At 59.1% G+C, this 23,588-nt stretch overlaps 1 protein-coding gene across 2 annotated transcripts in view; it reads right to left on the bottom strand.

Moving 5' to 3' along the window:
* Positions 1–16,568, bottom strand: part of LOC141076075 (uncharacterized HIT-like protein Synpcc7942_1390) — a 91,684-nt gene extending 75,116 nt beyond the window's left edge. The window contains exons 1-3 of one of the 2 annotated variants that reach the window (XM_073563315.1): positions 16,261–16,568; positions 8,169–8,205; positions 3,934–4,097 (exon numbers count right to left, since the gene is read on the bottom strand). In XM_073563315.1, the coding sequence (XP_073419416.1) occupies positions 3,934–4,095 (162 nt within the window). In that variant the 5' untranslated portion in view covers positions 4,096–4,097; positions 8,169–8,205; positions 16,261–16,568. The remainder of the gene's footprint in view (positions 1–3,933; positions 4,098–8,168; positions 8,206–16,260) is intronic. The other variant, XM_073563314.1, reaches the window with a different exon arrangement.
* Between the last annotated feature and the right edge of the window lie 7,020 nt (positions 16,569–23,588).

The following is a 23,588-nucleotide window of genomic DNA, read 5'->3' as shown; positions in this document are numbered from 1 at the left end:
AGCGTATATCAGATGTCATTACAGCCGGAGCCTGATATGTGCCGTCTGGGGATCGAGCAGCGTATATCAGATGTCATTACAGCCGGTGCCTGATATGTGCCGTCCGGGGATCGAGCAGCGTATATCAGATGTCATTACAGCCAGTGCCTGATATGTGCCATCTGGGGATCGAGCAGCGTATATCAGATGTCATTACAGCCGGTGCCTGATATGTGCCGTCTGGGGATCGAGCAGCGTATATCAGATGTCATTACAGCCGGAGCCTGATATGTGCCGTCCGGGGATCGAGCAGCGTATATCAGATGTCATTACAGCCGGAGCCTGATATGTGCCGTCCGGGGATCGAGCAGCGTATATCAGATGTCATTACAGCCGGTGCCTGATATGTGCCGTCCGGGGATCGAGCAGCGTATATCAGATGTCATTACAGCCAGTGCCTGATATGTGCCATCTGGGGATCGAGCAGCGTATATCAGATGTCATTACAGCCGGTGCCTGATATGTGCCGTCTGGGGATCGAGCAGCGTATATCAGATGTCATTACAGCCGGAGCCTGATATGTGCCGTCCGGGGATCGAGCAGCGTATATCAGATGTCATTACAGCCGGAGCCTGATATGTGCCGTCCGGGGATCGAGCAGCGTATATCAGATGTCATTACAGCCAGTGCCTGATATGTGCCATCTGGGGATCGAGCAGCGTATATCAGATGTCATTACAGCCGGTGCCTGATATGTGCCGTCTGGGGATCGAGCAGCGTATATCAGATGTCATTACAGCCGGAGCCTGATATGTGCCGTCTGGGGATCGAGCAGAGTATATCAGATGTCATTACAGCCAGTGCCTGATATGTGCCATCTGGGGATCGAGCAGCGTATATCAGATGTCATTACAGCCGGTGCCTGATATGTGCCGTCTGGGGATCGAGCAGCATATATCAGATGTCATTACAGCCGGAGCCTGATATGTGCCGTCTGGGGATCGAGCAGCATATATCAGATGTCATTACAGCCGGAGCCTGATATGTGCCGTCTGGGGATGGAGCAGCGTATATCAGATGTCATTACAGCCGGAGCCTGATATGTGCCGTCTGGGGATCGAGCAGCATATATCAGATGTCATTACAGCCAGTGCCTGATATGTGCCGTCTGGGGATCGAGCAGCGTATATCAGATGTCATTACAGCCGGAGCCTGATATGTGCCGTCTGGGGATCGAGCAGCATATATCAGATGTCATTACAGCCGGAGCCTGATATGTGCCGTCTGGGGATGGAGCAGCGTATATCAGATGTCATTACAGCCGGTGCCTGATATGTGCCGTCTGGGGATCGAGCAGCGTATATCAGATGTCATTACAGCCGGAGCCTGATATGTGCCGTCTGGGGATCGAGCAGCGTATATCAGATGTCATTACAGCCGGAGCCTGATATGTGCCGTCTGGGGATGGAGCAGCGTATATCAGATGTCATTACAGCCGGAGCCTGATATGTGCCGTCTGGGGATGGAGCAGCGTATATCAGATGTCATTACAGCCGGTGCCTGATATGTGCCGTCCGGGGATCGAGCAGCATATATCAGATGTCAGTTCCCTTTAAGTGAGGGTGTAAATGTGCCGGACAATGAGACATTGTCACGCGACCAATCTGAGGCTTTCCCAGACTTTAGTGAAGAATGCTGCGTGATCCTGTCCTGCATTCTTCACTATTCTGTCCGCCAAAATACAAGGTCCTGTGATGGAAAGTGTTGAGTTCCTGCTTGTGTGCACAGCAGATCCCAGTAGTGACTGATGTACGGGGTCCGGACTGCTGCTAGTCATCATCCTCCAGTGATGGAGCAGAACTACTGAATTATACAAAATTGTCTTTTCCGAGTCCTCCCTCCATTGTTGATGTGTTTCAATCAAGATTGGCTCCATTTTTGATTCCGTGCCCACACACACTCTTCCTCCTTCTGATAATCTGATGCTTTTTTCCACCTGCAGATTTCAGCGCCTCGAAGGAAAAACGCCGCAGATCCGCAAAACGAATTGACATGCTGCAGAAAACGCTGCGAATCAGGAGAGCGTGTGCACACCAATTCTGGATTCCCACTGATCATTTGTGGATTTGGTGCAATTCCGGGCAGATAATCCGCTGCGGATCCACAACAAATACGCAACATGCGCACATAGCCTCAAACATAGTGTGGGTTGTTACTAAAGATGGGCAGACCCCTGGATGTTCGGGTCCAGTGGGTTCACTTGAATGGGGAGCTCGAACATCCAGTGTTTGCCGCTCTGTCATGTGCATGACAGCGTGGAAAGCACGGCCTCTGATTGACTGGCGGTGATGACTTTACTGCCAGACAACCATGGTTCTCACGGTGTCAAATGACAGCATGAGCCTGCAGCTGTGATCGGATGTATGAAGTTTACCTCCAGTCACTGGCGACGGCTGATGGGACTACAGCTCCCATTATCCGACATCTGCTGCCGCTAATAACAGTGAGGGCAGGAGCGGCTGATGGGAGCATTCAGCAGCCGACGCCTGCGCCCCGTATTATTGATAATCAGCCAGGCAAATCTCCAAGCTGTCAGCTTCAAAAAGGCTGGTTATCGAGAATAGAGGGGTCCACACAGTGGTTTTTTTTTTTTTGTTTTTTTTTTAAATAGTATTATTCTAATAAATAATAAAAAAAGACACATGTGGGCCCCTTCATTTTTGACAACCAGCCTTGCTAAAGCAGACAGCTGGGGGCTGGTATTCTCAGGCTGGTAAAGAGCCATGGATATTGGCCCCCTCAGGTTAAAAGTAGCAGCTCACAGCCACCCAGAAAAGGCGCATCTATTAGATATGCCAATTCTGGCACTTTGCGCAGCTCTTCGCATTAGACCTGTAGCGGTGACAAGTGGGGTTCATATTTGTGAGGTTGATGTCACCTTTGTATTGTCAGGGGACATCAAGCCCATGGATTAGTAATGAAGCGTCTATAAGACAACTATCCATTACTAATCCCATAGTTACATAGTAAATAAAGACACAGCCAGAATAAGGGCCTTTATTAGAGAAAAAAATAAAAACCTTGGCCTTCACTTCCATTGGGACCTTTCTGGACACCCCGTCTAGTTCTTGGCTCCTGGCATGTCCCCTGACACGCTCCTCATCACATGAGGATCCACACGTTTCTGATTGTCTTTGTACAGTATATAACAATACATCAGTTTTTATTTCTCTGCATGGAGGCCAGATGGCACACAATGTGGCACATGGCGGCACAGTCACTGTATGCCTATCCCCGAACCACGCCAAAAGCCGACAAGGCGAACCGAGAGTCTCCTGATTCTGCACCTCACATCAGTCACATATAGGAAACTGGTCAGTTATGATCCCCAATAGACTCTGCACCTCGGTCTTAGGGTACCGTCACACTTAGCGATGTACCAGCGATATGACGCGGTCAGGATCGCTTGTGCATCACTAAGTGGTCGCTAGTGAGCTGCCACACAGGCAGATCTCACCAGCGACATCGCAGGGGTCGGGGGTCGCTACTTACCTGTCACACCAGGCGATCCTGCGTCCTCCCGCCCGGCTCCACGCTCGTCTCTCCACAGGAAGCGCCGCAGGAAGCTGACGACGAGAAGCGGTCCTGAACGTTCTCGCGCGATCAGCGATAACCAGCGGGGGAGCCGGTCGTAGTAAGTATCCTTTAGACCAAGGATCCAGCAGGCAATAAGAGATATCAGAAATGTCTCTGTAACCCTTCCATTACTGGAAGAGATCAGATCCTCATGTAAAAAAGCTGCAGGTGTCTGGTTTCAGTCCTAAATGCAATTACGCTGTGAGTCAACATGTCCCCAGCTGCCGACCTCTGCAGAAACCTGCAATACCGAGTTGTGACTGGACATAAATCCTTCAGAATTGACACATCAAGGCGGTTCATGCATCTTCCACCTACCTGCTGACAACTCCATGAATTTCTCATGGCCAATGAGGAATTAAATGTTCCAGCACATCCTACAGCAAAGCCGGTGTACAATGCCCTCCACAGCGGCAGTGACCTCCACAGGGGCAGTGACCTCCACAGGGGCAGTGACCTCCACAGGGGCAGTGACGACATTGCTGGAAGACACAAAAGAAACTGAGCAAGAGAAGCTCAAAGGAATTGGGACAGAAAGAGAGCAGGGACAGAAAGCCCGGCCTCGCCAGAGAGCAGGGACAGAAAGCCCGGCCTCGCCAGAGAGCAGGGACAGAAAGCCCGGCCTCGCCAGAGAGCAGGGACAGAAAGCCCGGCCTCGCCAGAGAGCAGGGACAGAAAGCCCGGCCTCGCCAGAGAGCAGGGACAGAAAGCCCGGCCTCGCCAGAGAGCAGGGACAGAAAGCCCGGCCTCGCCAGAGAGCAGGGACAGAAAGCCCGGCCTCGCCAGAGAGCAGGGACAGAAAGCCCGGCCTCGCCAGAGAGCAGGGACAGAAAGCCCGGCCTCGCCAGAGAGCAGGGACAGAAAGCCCGGCCTCGCCAGAGAGCAGGGACAGAAAGCCCGGCCTCGCCAGAGAGCAGGGACAGAAAGCCCGGCCTCGCCAGAGAGCAGGGACAGAAAGCCCGGCCTCGCCAGAGAGCAGGGACAGAAAGCCCGGCCTCGCCAGAGAGCAGGGACAGAAAGCCCGGCCTCGCCAGAGAGCAGGGACAGAAAACCCGGCCTCGCCAGAGAGCAGGGACAGAAAGCCCGGCCTCGCCAGAGAGCAGGGACAGAAAGCCCGGCCTCGCCAGAGAGCAGGGACAGAAAGCCCGGCCTCGCCAGAGAGCAGGGACAGAAAGCCCGGCCTCGCCAGAGAGCAGGGACAGAAAGCCCGGCCTCGCCAGAGAGCAGGGACAGAAAGCCCGGCCTCGCCAGAGAGCAGGGACAGAAAGCCAGGCCTCGCCAGAGAGCAGGGACAGAAAGCAGAGACAGAGGTAGAGATCTCGCTAAAGAGCAAAGCCAGGTCTCACTAGAGTGCAGCTACAGAGCGATAGACTGTCAGAGTATAGCCAGACCTCACCAGACAGCAGAGACAGAATGCCAGATCTCACCAAGGAGCAGAGACAACCCTCAGACGAAAAAGGGGCGAGACCTCACGCGAGAGCAGACAAAAAGAAATGGATATAACTAAAAAGCAGAAACAGACCTCAGCAGAGAAAGAGTCAGACCCTGCTAGAGAGCAGAGGAAGAGTCAGACCCTGCCAGAGAGCAGAAGAAAGAGTCAGACCCTGCCAGAGAGGAGAAGAAGAGTCAGACCCTGCCAGAGAGCAGAAGAAAGAGTCAGACCCTGCCAGAGAGGAGAGAAAGAGTCAGACCCTGCCAGAGAGCAGAAGAAGAGTCAGACCCTGCCAGAGAGAAGAGAAAGAGTCAGACCCTGCCAGAGAGCAGAGGAAGAGTCAGACCCTGCCAGAGAGGAGAGAAAGAGTCAGACCCTGCCAGAGAGGAGAAGAAGAGTCAGACCCTGCCAGAGAGGAGAAGAAGAGTCAGACCCTGCCAGAGAGGAGAAGAAGAGTCAGACCCTGCCAGAGAGGAGAAGAAGAGTCAGACCCTGCCAGAGAGGAGAAGAAGAGTCAGACCCTGCCAGAGAGAAGAGAAAGAGTCAGACCCTGCCAGAGAGAAGAGAAAGAGTCAGACCCTGCCAGAGAGCAGAGGAAGAGTCAGACCCTGCCAGAGAGCAGAGAAAGAGTCAGACCCTGCCAGAGAGCAGAGAAAGAGTCAGACCCTGCCAGAGAGGAGAAGAAGAGTCAGACCCTGCCAGAGAGCAGAGGAAGAGTCAGACCCTGCCAGAGAGGAGAAGAAAGAGTCAGACCCTGCCAGAGAGCAGAGGAAGAGTCAGACCCTGCCAGAGAGCAGAAGAAAGAGTCAGACCCTGCCAGAGAGGAGAGAAAGAGTCAGACCCTGCCAGAGAGGAGAAGAAGAGTCAGACCCTGCCAGAGAGGAGAAGAAGAGTCAGACCCTGCCAGAGAGGAGAAGAAAGAGTCAGACCCTGCCAGAGAGCAGAAGAAAGAGTCAGACCCTGCCAGAGAGCAGAAGAAAGAGTCAGACCCTGCCAGAGAGCAGAAGAAAGAGTCAGACCCTGCCAGAGAGCAGAAGAAAGAGTCAGACCCTGCCAGAGAGGAGAAGAAGAGTCAGACCCTGCCAGAGAGCAGAAGAAAGAGTCAGACCCTGCCAGAGAGGAGAAGAAGAGTCAGACCCTGCCAGAGAGCAGAGGAAGAGTCAGACCCTGCCAGAGAGGAGAGAAAGAGTCAGACCCTGCCAGAGAGCAGAAGAAAGAGTCAGACCCTGCCAGGGAGCAGAGGAAGAGTCAGACCCTGCCAGGGAGCAGAAGAAAGAGTCAGACCCTGCCAGAGAGCAGAAGAAGAGTCAGACCCTGCCAGAGAGGAGAGAAAGAGTCAGACCCTGCCAGAGAGCAGAGAAAGAGTCAGACCCTGCCAGAGAGCAGAAGAAGAGTCAGACCCTGCCAGAGAGCAGAAGAAAGAGTCAGACCCTGCCAGAGAGGAGAAGAAGAGTCAGACCCTGCCAGAGAGCAGAAGAAAGAGTCAGACCCTGCCAGAGAGGAGAAGAAAGAGTCAGACCCTGCCAGAGAGCAGAAGAAAGAGTCAGACCCTGCCAGAGAGGAGAAGAAAGAGTCAGACCCTGCCAGAGAGCAGAAGAAAGAGTCAGACCCTGCCAGAGAGCAGAAGAAAGAGTCAGACCCTGCCAGAGAGCAGAAGAAGAGTCAGACCCTGCCAGAGAGGAGAAGAAGAGTCAGACCCTGCCAGAGAGGAGAAGAAAGAGTCAGACCCTGCCAGGGAGCAGAAGAAAGAGTCAGACCCTGCCAGAGAGGAGAAGAAAGAGTCAGACCCTGCCAGAGAGGAGAAGAAAGAGTCAGACCCTGCCAGAGAGGAGAAGAAGAGTCAGACCCTGCCAGAGAGGAGAAGAAAGAGTCAGACCCTGCCAGGGAGCAGAAGAAGAGTCAGACCCTGCCAGAGAGCAGAGGAAGAGTCAGACCCTGCCAGAGAGCAGAGGAAGAGTCAGACCCTGCCAGAGAGCAGAGGAAGAGTCAGACCCTGCCAGAGAGGAGAGAAAGAGTCAGACCCTGCCAGAGAGCAGAAGAAAGAGTCAGACCCTGCCAGGGAGCAGAGGAAGAGTCAGACCCTGCCAGAGAGCAGAGGAAGAGTCAGACCCTGCCAGAGAGCAGAGGAAGAGTCAGACCCTGCCAGAGAGCAGAGGAAGAGTCAGACCCTGCCAGAGAGCAGAGGAAGAGTCAGACCCTGCCAGAGAGCAGAGGAAGAGTCAGACCCTGCCAGAGAGCAGAGGAAGAGTCAGACCCTGCCAGAGAGCAGAGGAAGAGTCAGACCCTGCCAGAGAGCAGAGGAAGAGTCAGACCCTGCCAGAGAGCAGAGGAAGAGTCAGACCCTGCCAGAGAGGAGAAGAAAGAGTCAGACCCTGCCAGAGAGCAGAGGAAGAGTCAGACCCTGCCAGAGAGGAGAGAAAGAGTCAGACCCTGCCAGGGAGCAGAAGAAGAGTCAGACCCTGCCAGAGAGCAGAAGAAGAGTCAGACCCTGCCAGGGAGCAGAAGAAGAGTCAGACCCTGCCAGAGAGCAGAAGAAAGAGTCAGACCCTGCCAGAGAGCAGAAGAAGAGTCAGACCCTGCCAGAGAGCAGAAGAAGAGTCAGACCCTGCCAGAGAGCAGAGAAAGAGTCAGACCCTGCCAGAGAGCAGAAGAAGAGTCAGACCCTGCCAGAGAGCAGAGAAAGAGTCAGACCCTGCCAGAGAGCAGAGGAAGAACTATGCTAGAAAGAACAGAGACTGTCCCCCATGTAATAAACAGGAGTTGTATAACTATGGGGCTGATTGGATTATACCATATGCTGTACAGGGGGTGTATATTTATGGAGGTGATTGGAATATACCATATGGGGTTTGTATACTTATGGGGGTTATTTGGATATATTACATTGCATAAAGGGGGTGTAAACCTTTGAGGCGATGAGGACATACCATATACTATACATGGGGTGTATACTTATAGGGGAGGTCAGGATATTCCATATACAATGGGGGGGTGTATACCTATGGGGGAGATCGGGCTAAACCATAAGATGTACAGGGGTGTAAACTTATGACAGATGTTGGGATATACCATATACTATAAGGGGGTGTATAAAGACAGATAAGGGATGATGTCAGCTCACCTATAGTGGAGTCCGGAGCCTGGAAGATCGGGCAGAGCTGCAGGAAGAGAATGAGGATTCATTAGCCCCGGCAGGGGAAGATGACGGGCAGCATGCTGATGATAGCCCCGGCAGGGGAAGATGACGGGCAGCATGCTGATCATAGACCCTGGCAAGGGGAGATGACGGGCAGCATGCTGATCATAGACCCTGGCAGGGGGAGATGACGGGCAGCATGCTGATCATAGACCCTGGCAGGGGGAGATGGCGGGCAGCATGCTGATCATAGACCCTGGCAGGGGGAGATGACGGGCAGCATGCTGATCATAGACCCTGGCAGGGGGAGATGACGGGCAGCATGCTGATCATAGCCCCGGCAGTGGGAGATGACGGGCAGCATGCTGATCATAGACCCTGGCAGGGGGAGATGGCGGGCAGCATGCTGATCATAGACCCTGGCAGTGGGAGATGACGGGCAGCATGCTGATCATAGACCCTGGCAGGGGGAGATGACGGGCAGCATGCTGATCATAGACCCTGGCAGGGGGAGATGACGGGCAGCATGCTGATCATAGACCCTGGCAGGGGGAGATGACGGGCAGCATGCTGATCATAGACCCTGGCAGGGGGAGATGGCGGGCAGCATGCTGATCATAGACCCTGGCAGTGGGAGATGACGGGCAGCATGCTGATCATAGACCCTGGCAGGGGGAGATGGCGGGCAGCATGCTGATCATAGACCCTGGCAGTGGGAGATGACGGGCAGCATGCTGATCATAGACCCTGGCAGGGGGAGATGACGGGCAGCATGCTGATGATAGCCCCGGCAGTGGGAGATGACGGGCAGCATGCTGATCATAGACCCTGGCAGGGGGAGATGACGGGCAGCATGCTGATCATAGACCCTGGCAGGGGGAGATGACGGGCAGCATGCTGATCATAGACCCTGGCAGGGGGAGATGACGGGCAGCATGCTGATCATAGACCCTGGCAGGGGGAGATGACGGGCAGCATGCTGATCATAGACCCTGGCAGGGGGAGATGACGGGCAGCATGCTGATCATAGACCCTGGCAGGGGGAGATGGCGGGCAGCATGCTGATCATAGACCCTGGCAGTGGGAGATGACGGGCAGCATGCTGATCATAGACCCTGGCAGGGGGAGATGACGGGCAGCATGCTGATGATAGCCCCGGCAGTGGGAGATGACGGGCAGCATGCTGATCATAGACCCTGGCAGGGGGAGATGACGGGCAGCATGCTGATCATAGACCCTGGCAGGGGGAGATGACGGGCAGCATGCGGATCATAGACCCTGGCAGGGGGAGATGACGGGCAGCATGCTGATCATAGCCCCGGCAGGGGGAGATGGCGGGCAGCATGCTGATCATAGCCCCGGCAGGGGGAGATGGCGGGCAGCATGCTGATGATAGCCCCGGCAGGGGAAGATGACGGGCAGCATGCTGATGATAGCCCCGGCAGGGGGAGATGACGGGCAGCATGCTGATCATAGACCCTGGCAGGGGGAGATGACGGGCAGCATGCTGATGATAGCCCCGGCAGGGGGAGATGACGGGCAGCATGCTGATGATAGCCCCGGCAGGGGGAGATGACGGGCAGCATGCTGATCATAGCCCCGGCAGGGGGAGATGACGGGCAGCATGCTGATGATAGCCCCGGCGGGGGGAGATGGCGGGCAGCATGCTGATCATAGACCCTGGCAGGGGGAGATGACGGGCAGCATGCTGATGATAGCCCCGGCAGGGGGAGATGACGGGCAGCATGCTGATCATAGACCCTGGCAGTGGGAGATGACGGGCAGCATGCTGATGATAGCCCCGGCAGGGGGAGATGGCGGGCAGCATGCTGATGATAGCCCCGGCAGGGGGAGATGACGGGCAGCATGCTGATCATAGCCCCGGCGGGGGGAGATGGCGGGCAGCATGCTGATCATAGCCCCGGCGGGGGGAGATGACGGGCAGCATGCTGATCATAGCCCCGGCAGGGGGAGATGACGGGATATACCACACACACTATACGGGGGGTGTATACTTATGGAGGAGGTTGGGATATACCACACACTACACGGGGTGTATATTCATGGAGGAGGTCGGGATATAACACACACTATACGGGAGGTGTATACTTATGGGGGAGGTCGGGATATACCACACACTATACGGGGGTGTATATTTATGGAGGAGGTCGGGATATAACACACACTATACGGGGGGTGTATACTTATGGAAGAGGTCGGGATATACCACACACTATACGGGGGTGTATACTTATGGAAGAGGTCGGGATATACCACACACTATACGGGGGGTGTATACTTATGGAAGAGGTCGGGATATACCACACACTTTACGGGGGTGTATACTTATGGAGGAGGTCGCGATATACCACACACTATACGGGGGTGTATACTTATGGAGGAGGTCGGGATATACCACACACTACACAGGGGGGTCTATACTTATGGGGGAGGACGGGATATGCCACACACTACACAGGGGGTGTATACTTATGGAGGAGGTCGGGATATACCACACACTATACGGGGGTGTATACTTATGGAGGAGGTCGGGATATACCACACAATATACGGGGGGTGTATACTTATGGAGGAGGTCGGGATATATCACACACTATACGGGGGTGTATACTTATGGAGGAGGTCGGGATATATCACACACTATACGGGGGTGTATACTTATGGAGGAGGTCGGGATATACCACACTATACGGGGGTGTATACTTATGGAGGAGGTCGGGATATAACACACACTATACGGGGGTGTATACTTATGGAGGAGGTCGGGATATACCACACACTATACGGGGGGTGTATACTTATGGAGGTCGGGATATACCACACAACATACAGGGGGTGTATACTTATGGAGGAGGTCGGGATATACCACACACTATACGGGGGTGTATACTTAAGGAGGAGGTCGGGATATACCACACACTATACGGGGGTGTATACTTAAGGAGGAGGTCGGGATATACCAGACACTATACGGGGGTGTATACTTATGGAGGAGGTCGGGATATAACACACACTATACGGGGGTGTATACTTATGCAGGAGGTCGGGATATACGACACACTATACGGGGGTGTATACTTATGGAGGAGGTCGGGATATACCACACACTAAACGGGGGTGTATACTTATGGGGGAGGTCGGGATATACCACACACTATACGGGGGGTGTATACTTATGGAGGAGGTCGGGATATACCACAGACTATACGGGGGAGGTCGGGGTATACCACACACTATACGGGGGTGTATACTTATGGAGGAGGTCGGGATATACCACACACTATACGGGAGTGTATACTTATGCAGGAGGTCGGGATATACCACACACTATACGGGGGTGTATACTTATGGAGGAGGTCGGGATATACCACAGACTATACGGGGGAGGTCGGGGTATACCACACACTATACGGGGGTGTATACTTATGGAGGAGGTCGGGATATACCACACACTATACGGGGGTGTATACTTATGGAGGAGGTCGGGATATACCACACACTATACGGGGGTGTATACTTATGAAGGAGGTCGGGATATACCACACACTATACGGGGGTGTATACTTATGGAGGAGGTCGGGATATACCACACACTATACGGGGGTGTATACTTATGGAGGAGGTCGGGATATACCACACACTATACGGGGGTGTATACTTATGGAGGAGGTCGGGATATACCACACACTATACGGGGGTGTATACTTATGGAGGAGGTCGGGATATACCACACACTATACGGGGGTGTATACTTATGAAGGAGGTCGGGATATACCACAGACTATACGGGGGTTTATACTTATGGAGGAGGTCGGGATATACCACACACTATACGGGGGTGTATACTTATGGAGGAGGTCGGGATATACCACACACTATACGGGGGTGTATACTTATGGAGGAGGTCGGGATATACCACACACTATACGGGGGGTGTATACTTATGGAGGAGGTCGGGATATACCACACACTATGCGGGGGGTGTATACTTATGAGGAGGTCGGGATACACTATGCGGGGGGTGTATACTTATGGAATAGGTCGGGATACACTATGCAGGGGGTGTATACTTATGGAGGAGGTCGGGATACACTATGAGGGGGGTGTATACTTATGGAGGTCGGAATACACTATGCGGGGGTGTATACTTATGAGGAGGTCGGGATACACTATGCGGGGGGTGTATACTTATGGAGGAGGTCGGGATCCACTATGCGGGGGGTGTATACTTATGGAGGAGGTCGGGATACACTATGTGGGGGGTGTATACTTATGGAGGAGGTCGGGATACACTATGCGGGGGGTGTATACTTATGGAGGAGGTCGGGATACACTATGCGGGGGGTGTATACTTATGGAGGAGGTCGGGATACACTATACGGGGGTGTATACTTATGGAGGAGGTCGGGATACACTATGCGGGGGGTGTATACTTATGAGGAGGTCGGGATACACTATGCAGGGGGTGTATACTTATGGAAGAGGTCGGGATACACTATGCGGGGGGTGTATACTTATGGAGGTCGGAATACACTATGCGGGGGGTGTATACTTATGAGGAGGTCGTGATACACTATGCGGGGGGTGTATACTTATGGAGGAGGTCGGGATACACTATGCGGGGGGTGTATACTTATGGAGGTCGGGATACACTATGCGGGGGGTGTATACTTATGGAGGAGGTCGGGATACACTATGCGGGGGGTGTATACTTATGGAGGAGGTCGGGATACACTATGCGGGGGGTGTATACTTATGGAGGAGGTCGGGATACACTATGCGGGGGTGTATACTTATGGAAGAGGTCGGGATACACTATGCGGGGGGTGTATACTTATGGAGGAGGTCGGGATACACTATGCTGGGGGTGTATACTTATGGAGGAGGTCGGGATACACTATGCGGGGGGTGTATACTTATGGAGGAGGTCGGGATACACTATGCGGGGGGTATATACTTATGGAGGAGGTCGGGATACACTATGCGGGGGGTGTATACTTATGGAGGAGGTCGGGATACACTATGCGGGGGTGTATACTTATGGAGTAGGTCGGGATACACTATGCGGGGGGTGTATACTTATGGAGGAGGTCGGGATACACTATGCAGGGGGTGTATACTTATGGAAGAGGTCGGGATACAATATGCGGGGGTGTATACTTATGGAGGAGGTCGGGATACACTATCGGGGGGTGTATACTTATGGAGGAGGTCGGGATACACTATGCGGGGGGGTGTATACTTATGGAGGAGGTCGGGATACACTATGCGGGGGGGTGTATACTTATGGAGGAGGTCGGGATACACTATGCGGGGGGTGTATACTTATGGAGGAGGTCGGGATATACCACACACTATGCGGGGTTGTATACTTATGAGGAGGTCGGGATACACTATGCGGGGGTGTATACTTATGGAGGAGGTCGGGATACACTATGCGGGGGGTGTATACTTATGGAGGAGGTCGGGATACACTATGCAGGGGGTGTATACTTATGGAAGAGGTCGGGATACAATATGCTGGGGGTGTATACTTATGGAGGAGGTCGGGATACACTATGCAGGGGGTGTATACTTATGGAAGAGGTCGGGATACACTATGCGGGGGGTGTATACTTATGGAGGAGGTCGGGATACACTATCGGGGGGTGTATACTTATGGAGGAGGTCGGGATACACTATGCGGGGGGTGTATACTTATGGAGGAGGTCGGGATACACTATGCGGGGGGTGTATACTTATGGAGGAGGTCGGGATATACCACACACTATGCGGGGGGTGTATACTTATGAGGAGGTCGGGATACACTATGCGGGGGGTGTATACTTATGGAGGAGGTCGGGATACACTATGCGGGGGGTGTATACTTATGGAGGAGGTCGGGATACACTATGCGGGGGGTGTATACTTATGGAAGAGGTCGGGATATACCACACACTATGCGGGGGTTGTATACTTATGAGGAGGTCGGGATACACTATCGGGGGGTGTATACTTATGGAAGAGGTCGGGATACACTATGCGGGGGGTGTATACTTATGGAGGAGGTCGGGATACACTATGCAGGGGGTGTATACTTATGGAAGAGGTCGGGATACACTATGTAGGGGGTGTATACTTATGGAAAAGGTCGGGATACACTATGCGGGGGGTGTATACTTATGGAAGAAGTCGGGATACACTATGCGGGGGTGTATACTTATGGAAGAGGTCGGGATACACTATGCGGGGGGTGTATACTTATGGAGGAGGTCGGGATACACTATGCGGGGGGTGTATACTTATGGAGGAGGTCGGGATACACTATGCGGGGGGTGTATACTTATGGAGGAGGTCGGGATACACTATGCGGGGGTGTATACTTATGGAGGAGGTGGGGATACACTATGCGGGGGGTGTATACTTATGGAGGAGGTCGGGATACACTATGCGGGGGGTGTATACTTATGGAGGAGGTCGGGATACACTATGCGGGGGGTGTATACTTATGGAGGAGGTCGGGATACACTATGCGGGGGGTGTATACTTATGGAGGAGGTCGGGATACACTATGCGGGGGGTGTATACTTATGGAGGAGGTCGGGATACACTATGCGGGGGGTGTATACTTATGGAGGAGGTCGGGATACACTATCGGGGGGTGTATACTTATGGAGGAGGTCGGGATACACTATGCGGGGGGGTGTATACTTATGGAGGAGGTCGGGATACACTATGCGGGGGGGTGTATACTTATGGAGGAGGTCGGGATACACTATGCGGGGGGTGTATACTTATGGAGGAGGTCGGGATATACCACACACTATGCGGGGTTGTATACTTATGAGGAGGTCGGGATACACTATGCGGGGGTGTATACTTATGGAGGAGGTCGGGATACACTATGCGGGGGGTGTATACTTATGGAGGAGGTCGGGATACACTATGCAGGGGGTGTATACTTATGGAAGAGGTCGGGATACAATATGCTGGGGGTGTATACTTATGGAGGAGGTCGGGATACACTATGCAGGGGGTGTATACTTATGGAAGAGGTCGGGATACACTATGCGGGGGTGTATACTTATGGAGGAGGTCGGGATACACTATGCGGGGGGTGTATACTTATGGAGGAGGTCGGGATACACTATGCGGGGGGTGTATACTTATGGAGGAGGTCGGGATACACTATGCGGGGGGTGTATACTTATGGAGGAGGTCGGGATATACCACACACTATGCGGGGGGTGTATACTTATGAGGAGGTCGGGATACACTATGCGGGGGGTGTATACTTATGGAGGAGGTCGGGATACACTATGCGGGGGGTGTATACTTATGGAGGAGGTCGGGATACACTATGCGGGGGGTGTATACTTATGGAAGAGGTCGGGATATACCACACACTATGCGGGGGTTGTATACTTATGAGGAGGTCGGGATACACTATTGGGGGGTGTATACTTATGGAAGAGGTCGGGATACACTATGCGGGGGGTGTATACTTATGGAGGAGGTCGGGATACACTATGCAGGGGGTGTATACTTATGGAAGAGGTCGGGATACACTATGTAGGGGGTGTATACTTATGGAAAAGGTCGGGATACACTATGCGGGGGGTGTATACTTATGGAAGAAGTCGGGATACACTATGCGGGGGTGTATACTTATGGAAGAGGTCGGGATACACTATGCGGGGGGTGTATACTTATGGAGGAGGTCGGGATACACTATGCGGGGGGTGTATACTTATGGAGGAGGTCGGGATACACTATGCGGGGGGTGTATACTTATGGAGGAGGTCGGGATACACTATGCGGGGGTGTATACTTATGGAGGAGGTGGGGATACACTATGCGGGGGGTGTATACTTATGGAGGAGGTCGGGATACACTATGCGGGGGGTGTATACTTATGGAGGAGGTCGGGATACACTATGCGGGGGGTGTATACTTATGGAGGAGGTCGGGATACACTATGCGGGGGGTGTATACTTATGGAGGAGGTCGGGATACACTATGCGGGGGGTGTATACTTATGGAGGAGGTCGGGATACACTATGCGGGGGGTGTATACTTAGGCACACGCCGCCTCTTCGGTCACTTCCGGCTGTCTCGGTGGATGATGATTGTTCCGTGAGTTTTTCATTGCGGTGGGCGGGGCAACAAGTCATGAGATTATATATCCGCGTTTGGCTCCTCCCCTTTTCGCCCACGTGACCCGCGCTGTCAAAAGAGATGATGGAGTCTGGTGGGGGAGGGGCTGAGGAAGGACTCGGCGCTGATAGTGGAGGGAGCGCCCCCCGCTGTCCGGAGGACACGGCGCTGATAGTGGAGGGAGCGCCCCCCGCTGTCCGGAGGACACGGCGCTGATAGTGGAGAGAGCGCCCCCCGCTGTCCGGAGGACACGGCGCTGATAGTGGAGGGAGCGCTGACCGGAGGACACGGCGCTGATAGTGGAGGGAGCGCCCCCCGCTGTCCGGAGGACTCGGCGCTGATAGTGGAGAGAGCGCCCCCCGCTGTCCGGAGGACACGGCGCTGATAGTGGAGGGAGCGCCCCCCGCTGTCCGGAGGACACGGCGCTGATAGTGGAGGGAGCGCCCCCCGCTGTCCGGAGGACACGGCGCTGATAGTGGAGGGAGCGCCCCCCGCTGCCCGGAGGACACGGCCCTGATAGTGGAGAGAGCGCCCCCCGCTGTCCGGAGGACACGGCCCTGATAGTGGAGGGAGCGCCCCCCGCTGTCCGGAGGACACGGCGCTGATAGTGGAGGGAGCGCCCCCCCGCTGTCCGGAGGACACGGCGCTGATAGTGGAGGGAGCGCCCCCCCGCTGTCCGGAGGACACGGCGCTGATAGTGGAGGGAGCGCCCCCCGCTGTCCGGAGGACACGGCGCTGATAGTGGAGGGAGCGCCCCCCGCTGTCCGGAGGACACGGCGCTGATAGTGGAGGGAGCGCCCCCCGCTGTCCGGAGGACACGGCGCTGATAGTGGAGGGAGCGCCCCCCGCTGTCCGGAGGACACGGCGCTGATAGTGGAGGGAGCGTCCCCCCGCTGTCCGGAGGACACGGCCCTGATAGTGGAGAGAGCGCCCCCCGCTGTCCGGAGGACACGGCGCTGATAGTGGAGGGAGCGTCCCCCCGCTGTCCGGAGGACACGGCCCTGATAGTGGAGGGAGCGCCCCCCCGCTGTCCGGAGGACACGGCGCTGATAGTGGAGGGAGCGCCCCCCGCTGTCCGGAGGACACGGCGCTGATAGTGGAGGGAGCGCCCCCCGCTGCCCGGAGGACACGGCCCTGATAGTGGAGAGAGCGCCCCCCGCTGTCCGGAGGACACGGCGCTGATAGTGGAGGGAGCGCCCCCCCGCTGTCCGGAGGACACGGCCCTGATAGTGGAGGGAGCGCCCCCCGCTGCCCGGAGGACACGGCCCTGATAGTGGAGGGAGCGCCCCCCGCTGTCCGGAGGACACGGCGCTGATAGTGGAGGGAGCGCCCCCCCGCTGTCCGGAGGACACGGCCCTGATAGTGGAGGGAGCGCCCCCCGCTGCCCGGAGGACACGGCGCTGATAGTGGAGGGAGCGCCCCCCCGCTGTCCGGAGGACACGGCCCTGATAGTGGAGGGAGCGCCCCCCGCTGCCCGGAGGACACGGCCCTGATAGTGGAGAGAGCGCCCCCCGCTGTCCGGAGGACACGGCGCTGATAGTGGAGGGAGCGCCCCCCCGCTGTCCGGAGGACACGGCCCTGATAGTGGAGGGAGCGCCCCCCGCTGCCCGGAGGACACGGCGCTGATAGTGGAGGGAGCGCCCCCCCGCTGTCCGGAGGACACGGCCCTGATAGTGGAGGGAGCGTCCCCCCGCTGTCCGGAGGACACGGCGCTGATAGTGGAGGGAGCGCCCCCCGCTGTCCGGAGGACACGGCCCTGATAGTGGAGGGAGCGCCCCCCGCTGTCCGGAGGACACGGCCCTGATAGTGGAGGGAGCGCCCCCCCGCTGTCCGGAGGACACGGCCCTGATAGTGGAGGGAGCGCCCCCCGCTGTCCGGAGGACACGGCCCTGATAGTGGAGAGAGCGCCCCCCGCTGTCCGGAGGACACGGCGCTGATAGTGGAGGGAGCGCCCCCCGCTGTCCGGAGGACACGGCGCTGATAGTGGAGGGAGCGCCCCCCGCTGTCCGGAGGACACGGCGCTGATAGTGGAGGGAGCGCCCCCCGCTGTCCGGAGGACACGGCCCTGATAGTGGAGGGAGCGCCCCCCCGCTGTCCGGAGGACACGGCCCTGATAGTGGAGGGAGCGTCCCCCCGCTGTCCGGAGGACACGGCGCTGATAGTGGAGGGAGCGTCCCCCCGCTGTCCGGAGGACACGGCCCTGATAGTGGAGGGAGCGTCCCCCCGCTGTCCGGAGGACACGGCGCTGATAGTGGAGGGAGCGCCCCCCGCTGTCCGGAGGACACGGCGCTGATAGTGGAGGGAGCGCCCCCCCGCTGTCCGGAGGACACGGCCCTGATAGTGGAGGGAGCGCCCCCCCGCTGTCCGGAGGACACGGCGCTGATAGTGGAGGGAGCGCCCCCCCGCTGTCCGGAGGACACGGCGCTGATAGTGGAGGGAGCGCCCCCCGCTGTCCGGAGGACACGGCGCTGATAGTGGAGGGAGCGCCCCCCCGCTGTCCGGAGGACACGGCGCTGATAGTGGAGGGAGCGCCCCCCGCTGTCCGGAGGACACGGCCCTGATAGTGGAGGGAGCGCCCCCCGCTGTCCGGAGGACACGGCCCTGATAGTGGAGGGAGCGCCCCCCCGCTGTCCGGAGGACACGGCCCTGATAGTGGAGGGAGCGCCCCCCGCTGCCCGGAGGACACGGCGCTGATAGTGGAGGGAGCGCCCCCCCGCTGTCCGGAGGACACGGCCCTGATAGTGGAGGGAGCGCCCCCCCGCTGTCCGGAGGACACGGCCCTGATAGTGGAGGGAGCGTCCCCCCGCTGTCCGGAGGACACGGCGCTGATAGTGGAGGGAGCGCCCCCCCGCTGTCCGGAGGACACGGCCCTGATAGTGGAGGGAGCGCCCCCCCGCTGTCCGGAGGACACGGCGCTGATAGTGGAGGGAGCGCCCCCCCGCTGTCCGGAGGACACGGCGCTGATAGTGGAGGGAGCGCCCCCCGCTGTCCGGAGGACACGGCCCTGATAGTGGAGGGAGCGCCCCCCGCTGTCCGGAGGACACGGCCCTGATAGTGGAGGGAGCGCCCCCCGCTGTCCGGAGGACACGGCCCTGATAGTGGAGGGAGCGTCCCCCCGCTGTCCGGAGGACACGGCGCTGATAGTGGAGGGAGCGCCCCCCCGCTGTCCGGAGGACACGGCGCTGATAGTGGAGGGAGCGCCCCCCGCTGTCCGGAGGACACGGCGCTGATAGTGGAGGGAGCGCCCCCCCGCTGTCCGGAGGACACGGCCCTGATAGTGGAGGGAGCGCCCCCCCGCTGTCCGGAGGACACGGCCCTGATAGTGGAGGGAGCGTCCCCCCGCTGTCCGGAGGACACGGCGCTGATAGTGGAGGGAGCGCCCCCCCGCTGTCCGGAGGACACGGCGCTGATAGTGGAGGGAGCGCCCCCCGCTGTCCGGAGGACACGGCCCTGATAGAGGAGGGAGCGCCCCCCGCTGTCCGGAGGACACGGCGCTGATAGTGGAGGGAGCTCCCCCCGCTGTCCGGAGGACACGGCCCTGATAGAGGAGGGAGCGCCCCCCGCTGTCCGGAGGACACGGCGCTGATAGTGGAGAGAGCGCCCCCCGCTGTCCGGAGGACACGGCCCTGATAGAGGAGGGAGCGCCCCCCGCTGTCCGGAGGACACGGCGCTGATAGTGGAGAGAGCGCCCCCCGCTGACCGGAGGACACGGCCCTGATAGAGGAGGGAGCGCCCCCCGCTGTCCGGAGGACACGGCGCTGATAGTGGAGGGAGCGCCCCCCGCTGTCCGGAGGACACGGCGCTGATAGTGGAGGGAGCGCCCCCCGCTGTCCGGAGGACACGGCCCTGATAGTGGAGGGAGCGCCCCCCGCTGTCCGGAGGACACGGCCCTGATAGTGGAGGGAGCGCCCCCCGCTGTCCGGAGGACACGGCGCTGATAGTGGAGGGAGCCCCCCCCGCTGTCCGGAGGACACGGCGCTGATAGTGGAGAGAGCGCCCCCCGCTGTCCGGAGGACACGGCCCTGATAGAGGAGGGAGCGCCCCCCGCTGTCCGGAGGACACGGCGCTGATAGTGGAGAGAGCGCCCCCCGCTGTCCGGAGGACACGGCGCTGATAGTGGAGGGAGCGCCCCCCGCTGTCCGGAGGACACGGCCCTGATAGTGGAGGGAGCGCCCCCCGCTGTCCGGAGGACACGGCCCTGATAGTGGAGGGAGCGCCCCCCGCTGTCCGGAGGACACGGCGCTGATAGTGGAGGGAGCCCCCCCCGCTGTCCGGAGGACACGGCGCTGATAGTGGAGAGAGCGCCCCCCGCTGTCCGGAGGACACGGCCCTGATAGTGGAGAGAGCGCCCCCCGCTGCCCGGAGGACACGGCGCTGATAGTGGAGGGAGCGCCCCCCGCTGTCCGGAGGACACGGCGCTGATAGTGGAGGGAGCGCCCCCCGCTGTCCGGAGGACACGGCGCTGATAGTGGAGAGAGCGCCCCCCGCTGTCCGGAGGACACGGCCCTGATAGTGGAGGGAGCGCCCCCCGCTGTCCGGAGGACACGGCGCTGATAGTGGAGGGAGCGCCCCCCGCTGTCCGGAGGACACGGCGCTGATAGTGGAGAGAGCGCCCCCCGCTGTCCGGAGGACACGGCCCTGATAGTGGAGGGAGCGCCCCCCGCTGTCCGGAGGACACGGCGCTGATAGTGGAGGGAGCGCCCCCCCGCTGTCCGGAGGACACGGCGCTGATAGTGGAGAGAGCGCCCCCCGCTGTCCGGAGGACACGGCGCTGATAGTGGAGGGAGCGCCCCCCGCTGTCCGGAGGACACGGCGCTGATAGTGGAGGGAGCGCCCCCCGCTGTCCGGAGGACACGGCGCTGATAGTGGAGAGAGCGCCCCCCGCTGTCCGGAGGACACGGCCCTGATAGTGGAGGGAGCGCCCCCCGCTGTCCGGAGGACACGGCGCTGATAGTGGAGGGAGCGCCCCCCGCTGTCCGGAGGACACGGCGCTGATAGTGGAGGGAGCGCCCCCCCGCTGTCCGGAGGACACGGCGCTGATAGTGGAGGGAGCGCCCCCCGCTGTCCGGAGGACACGGCCCTGATAGTGGAGGGAGCGCCCCCCGCTGTCCGGAGGACACGGCGCTGATAGTGGAGGGAGCGCCCCCCGCTGTCCGGAGGACACGGCGCTGATAGTGGAGAGAGCGCCCCCCGCTGCCCTGAGGACACGGCGCTGATAGTGGAGGGAGCGCCCCCCGCTGTCCGGAGGACACGGCGCTGATAGTGGAGAGAGCCCCCCCCGCTGTCCGGAGGACACGGCGCTGATAGTGGAGGGAGCGCCCCCCGCTGTCCGGAGGACACGGCCCTGATAGTGGAGGGAGCGCCCCCCGCTGTCCGGAGGACACGGCGCTGATAGTGGAGGGAGCGCCCCCCGCTGTCCGGAGGACACGGCCCTGATAGTGGAGGGAGCGCCCCCCGCTGTCCGGAGGACACGGCGCTGATAGTGGAGGGAGCGCCCCCCGCTGTCCGGAGGACACGGCGCTGATAGTGGAGGGAGCGCCCCCCGCTGTCCGGAGGACACGGCCCTGATAGTGGAGGGAGCGCCCCCCGCTGTCCGGAGGACACGGCGCTGATAGTGGAGGGAGCGCCCCCCGCTGCCCTGAGGACACGGCGCTGATAGTGGAGGGAGCGCCCCCCGCTGTCCGGAGGACACGGCCCTGATAGTGGAGGGAGCGCCCCCCGCTGTCCGGAGGACACGGCGCTGATAGTGGAGGGAGCGTCCCCCGCTGTCCGGAGGACACGGCGCTGATAGTGGAGAGAGCGCCCCCCGCTGTCCGGAGGACACGGCGCTGATAGTGGAGAGAGCGCCCCCCGCTGTCCGGAGGACACGGCGCTGATAGTGGAGAGAGCGCCCCCCGCTGTCCGGAGGACACGGCCCTGATAGTGGAGGGAGCGCCCCCCGCTGTCCGGAGGACACGGCGCTGATAGTGGAGGGAGCGCCCCCCGCTGTCCGGAGGACACGGCCCTGATAGTGGAGGGAGCGCCCCCCCGCTGTCCGGAGGACACGGCGCTGATAGTGGAGAGAGCGCCCCCCGCTGTCCGGAGGACACGGCCCTGATAGAGGAGGGAGCGCCCCCCGCTGTCCGGAGGACACGGCGCTGATAGTGGAGGGAGCGCCCCCCGCTGTCCGGAGGACACGGCGCTGATAGTGGAGGGAGCTCCCCCCGCTGTCCGGAGGACACGGCGCTGATAGTGGAGGGAGCTCCCCCCGCTGTCCGGAGGACACGGCCCTGATAGAGGAGGGAGCGCCCCCCGCTGTCCGGAGGACACGGCGCTGATAGTGGAGGGAGCGCCCCCCGCTGTCCGGAGGACACGGCGCTGATAGTGGAGGGAGCGCCCCCCCGCTGTCCGGAGGACTCGGCGCTGATAGTGGAGGGAGCTCCCCCCGCTGTCCGGAGGACACGGCCCTGATAGAGGAGGGAGCGCCCCCCGCTGTCCGGAGGACACGGCGCTGATAGTGGAGGGAGCGCCCCCCGCTGTCCGGAGGACACGGCGCTGATAGTGGAGGGAGCTCCCCCCGCTGTCCGGAGGACACGGCGCTGATAGTGGAGGGAGCTCCCCCCGCTGTCCGGAGGACACGGCGCTGATAGTGGAGAGAGCGCCCCCCGCTGTCCGGAGGACACGGCCCTGATAGTGGAGGGAGCTCCCCCCGCTGTCCGGAGGACACGGCGCTGATAGTGGAGGGAGCTCCCCCCGCTGTCCGGAGGACACGGCGCTGATAGTGGAGAGAGCGCCCCCCGCTGTCCGGAGGACACGGCGCTGATAGTGGAGAGAGCGCCCCCCGCTGTCCGGAGGACACGGCGCTGATAGTGGAGAGAGCGCCCCCCTGCTGTCCGGAGGACACGGCCCTGATAGTGGAGAGAGCGCCCCCCGCTGTCCGGAGGACACGGCGCTGATAGTGGAGAGAGCGCCCCCCGCTGTCCGGAGGACACGGCGCTGATAGTGGAGGGAGCGCCCCCCTGCTGTCCGGAGGACACGGCCCTGATAGTGGAGAGAGCTCCCCCCGCTGTCCGGAGGACACGGCGCTGATAGTGGAGGGAGCGCCCCCCGCTGTCCGGAGGACACGGCGCTGATAGTGGAGGGAGCGCCCCCCGCTGTCCGGAGGACACGGCGCTGATAGTGGAGGGAGCGCCCCCCGCTGTCCGGAGGACACGGCGCTGATAGTGGAGGGAGCGCCCCCTGCTGTCCGGAGGACACGGCGCTGATAGT

Source organism: Dendrobates tinctorius, unplaced genomic scaffold (assembly GCF_039654945.1).
Source record: "Dendrobates tinctorius isolate UK_male_01 unplaced genomic scaffold, ASM3965494v1 ptg000386l, whole genome shotgun sequence".
Taxonomy (NCBI): domain Eukaryota; kingdom Metazoa; phylum Chordata; class Amphibia; order Anura; family Dendrobatidae; genus Dendrobates; species Dendrobates tinctorius.
Note: the sequence above shows the minus strand (reverse complement) of the source record. Positions and strands in the feature narration are given on the sequence as shown.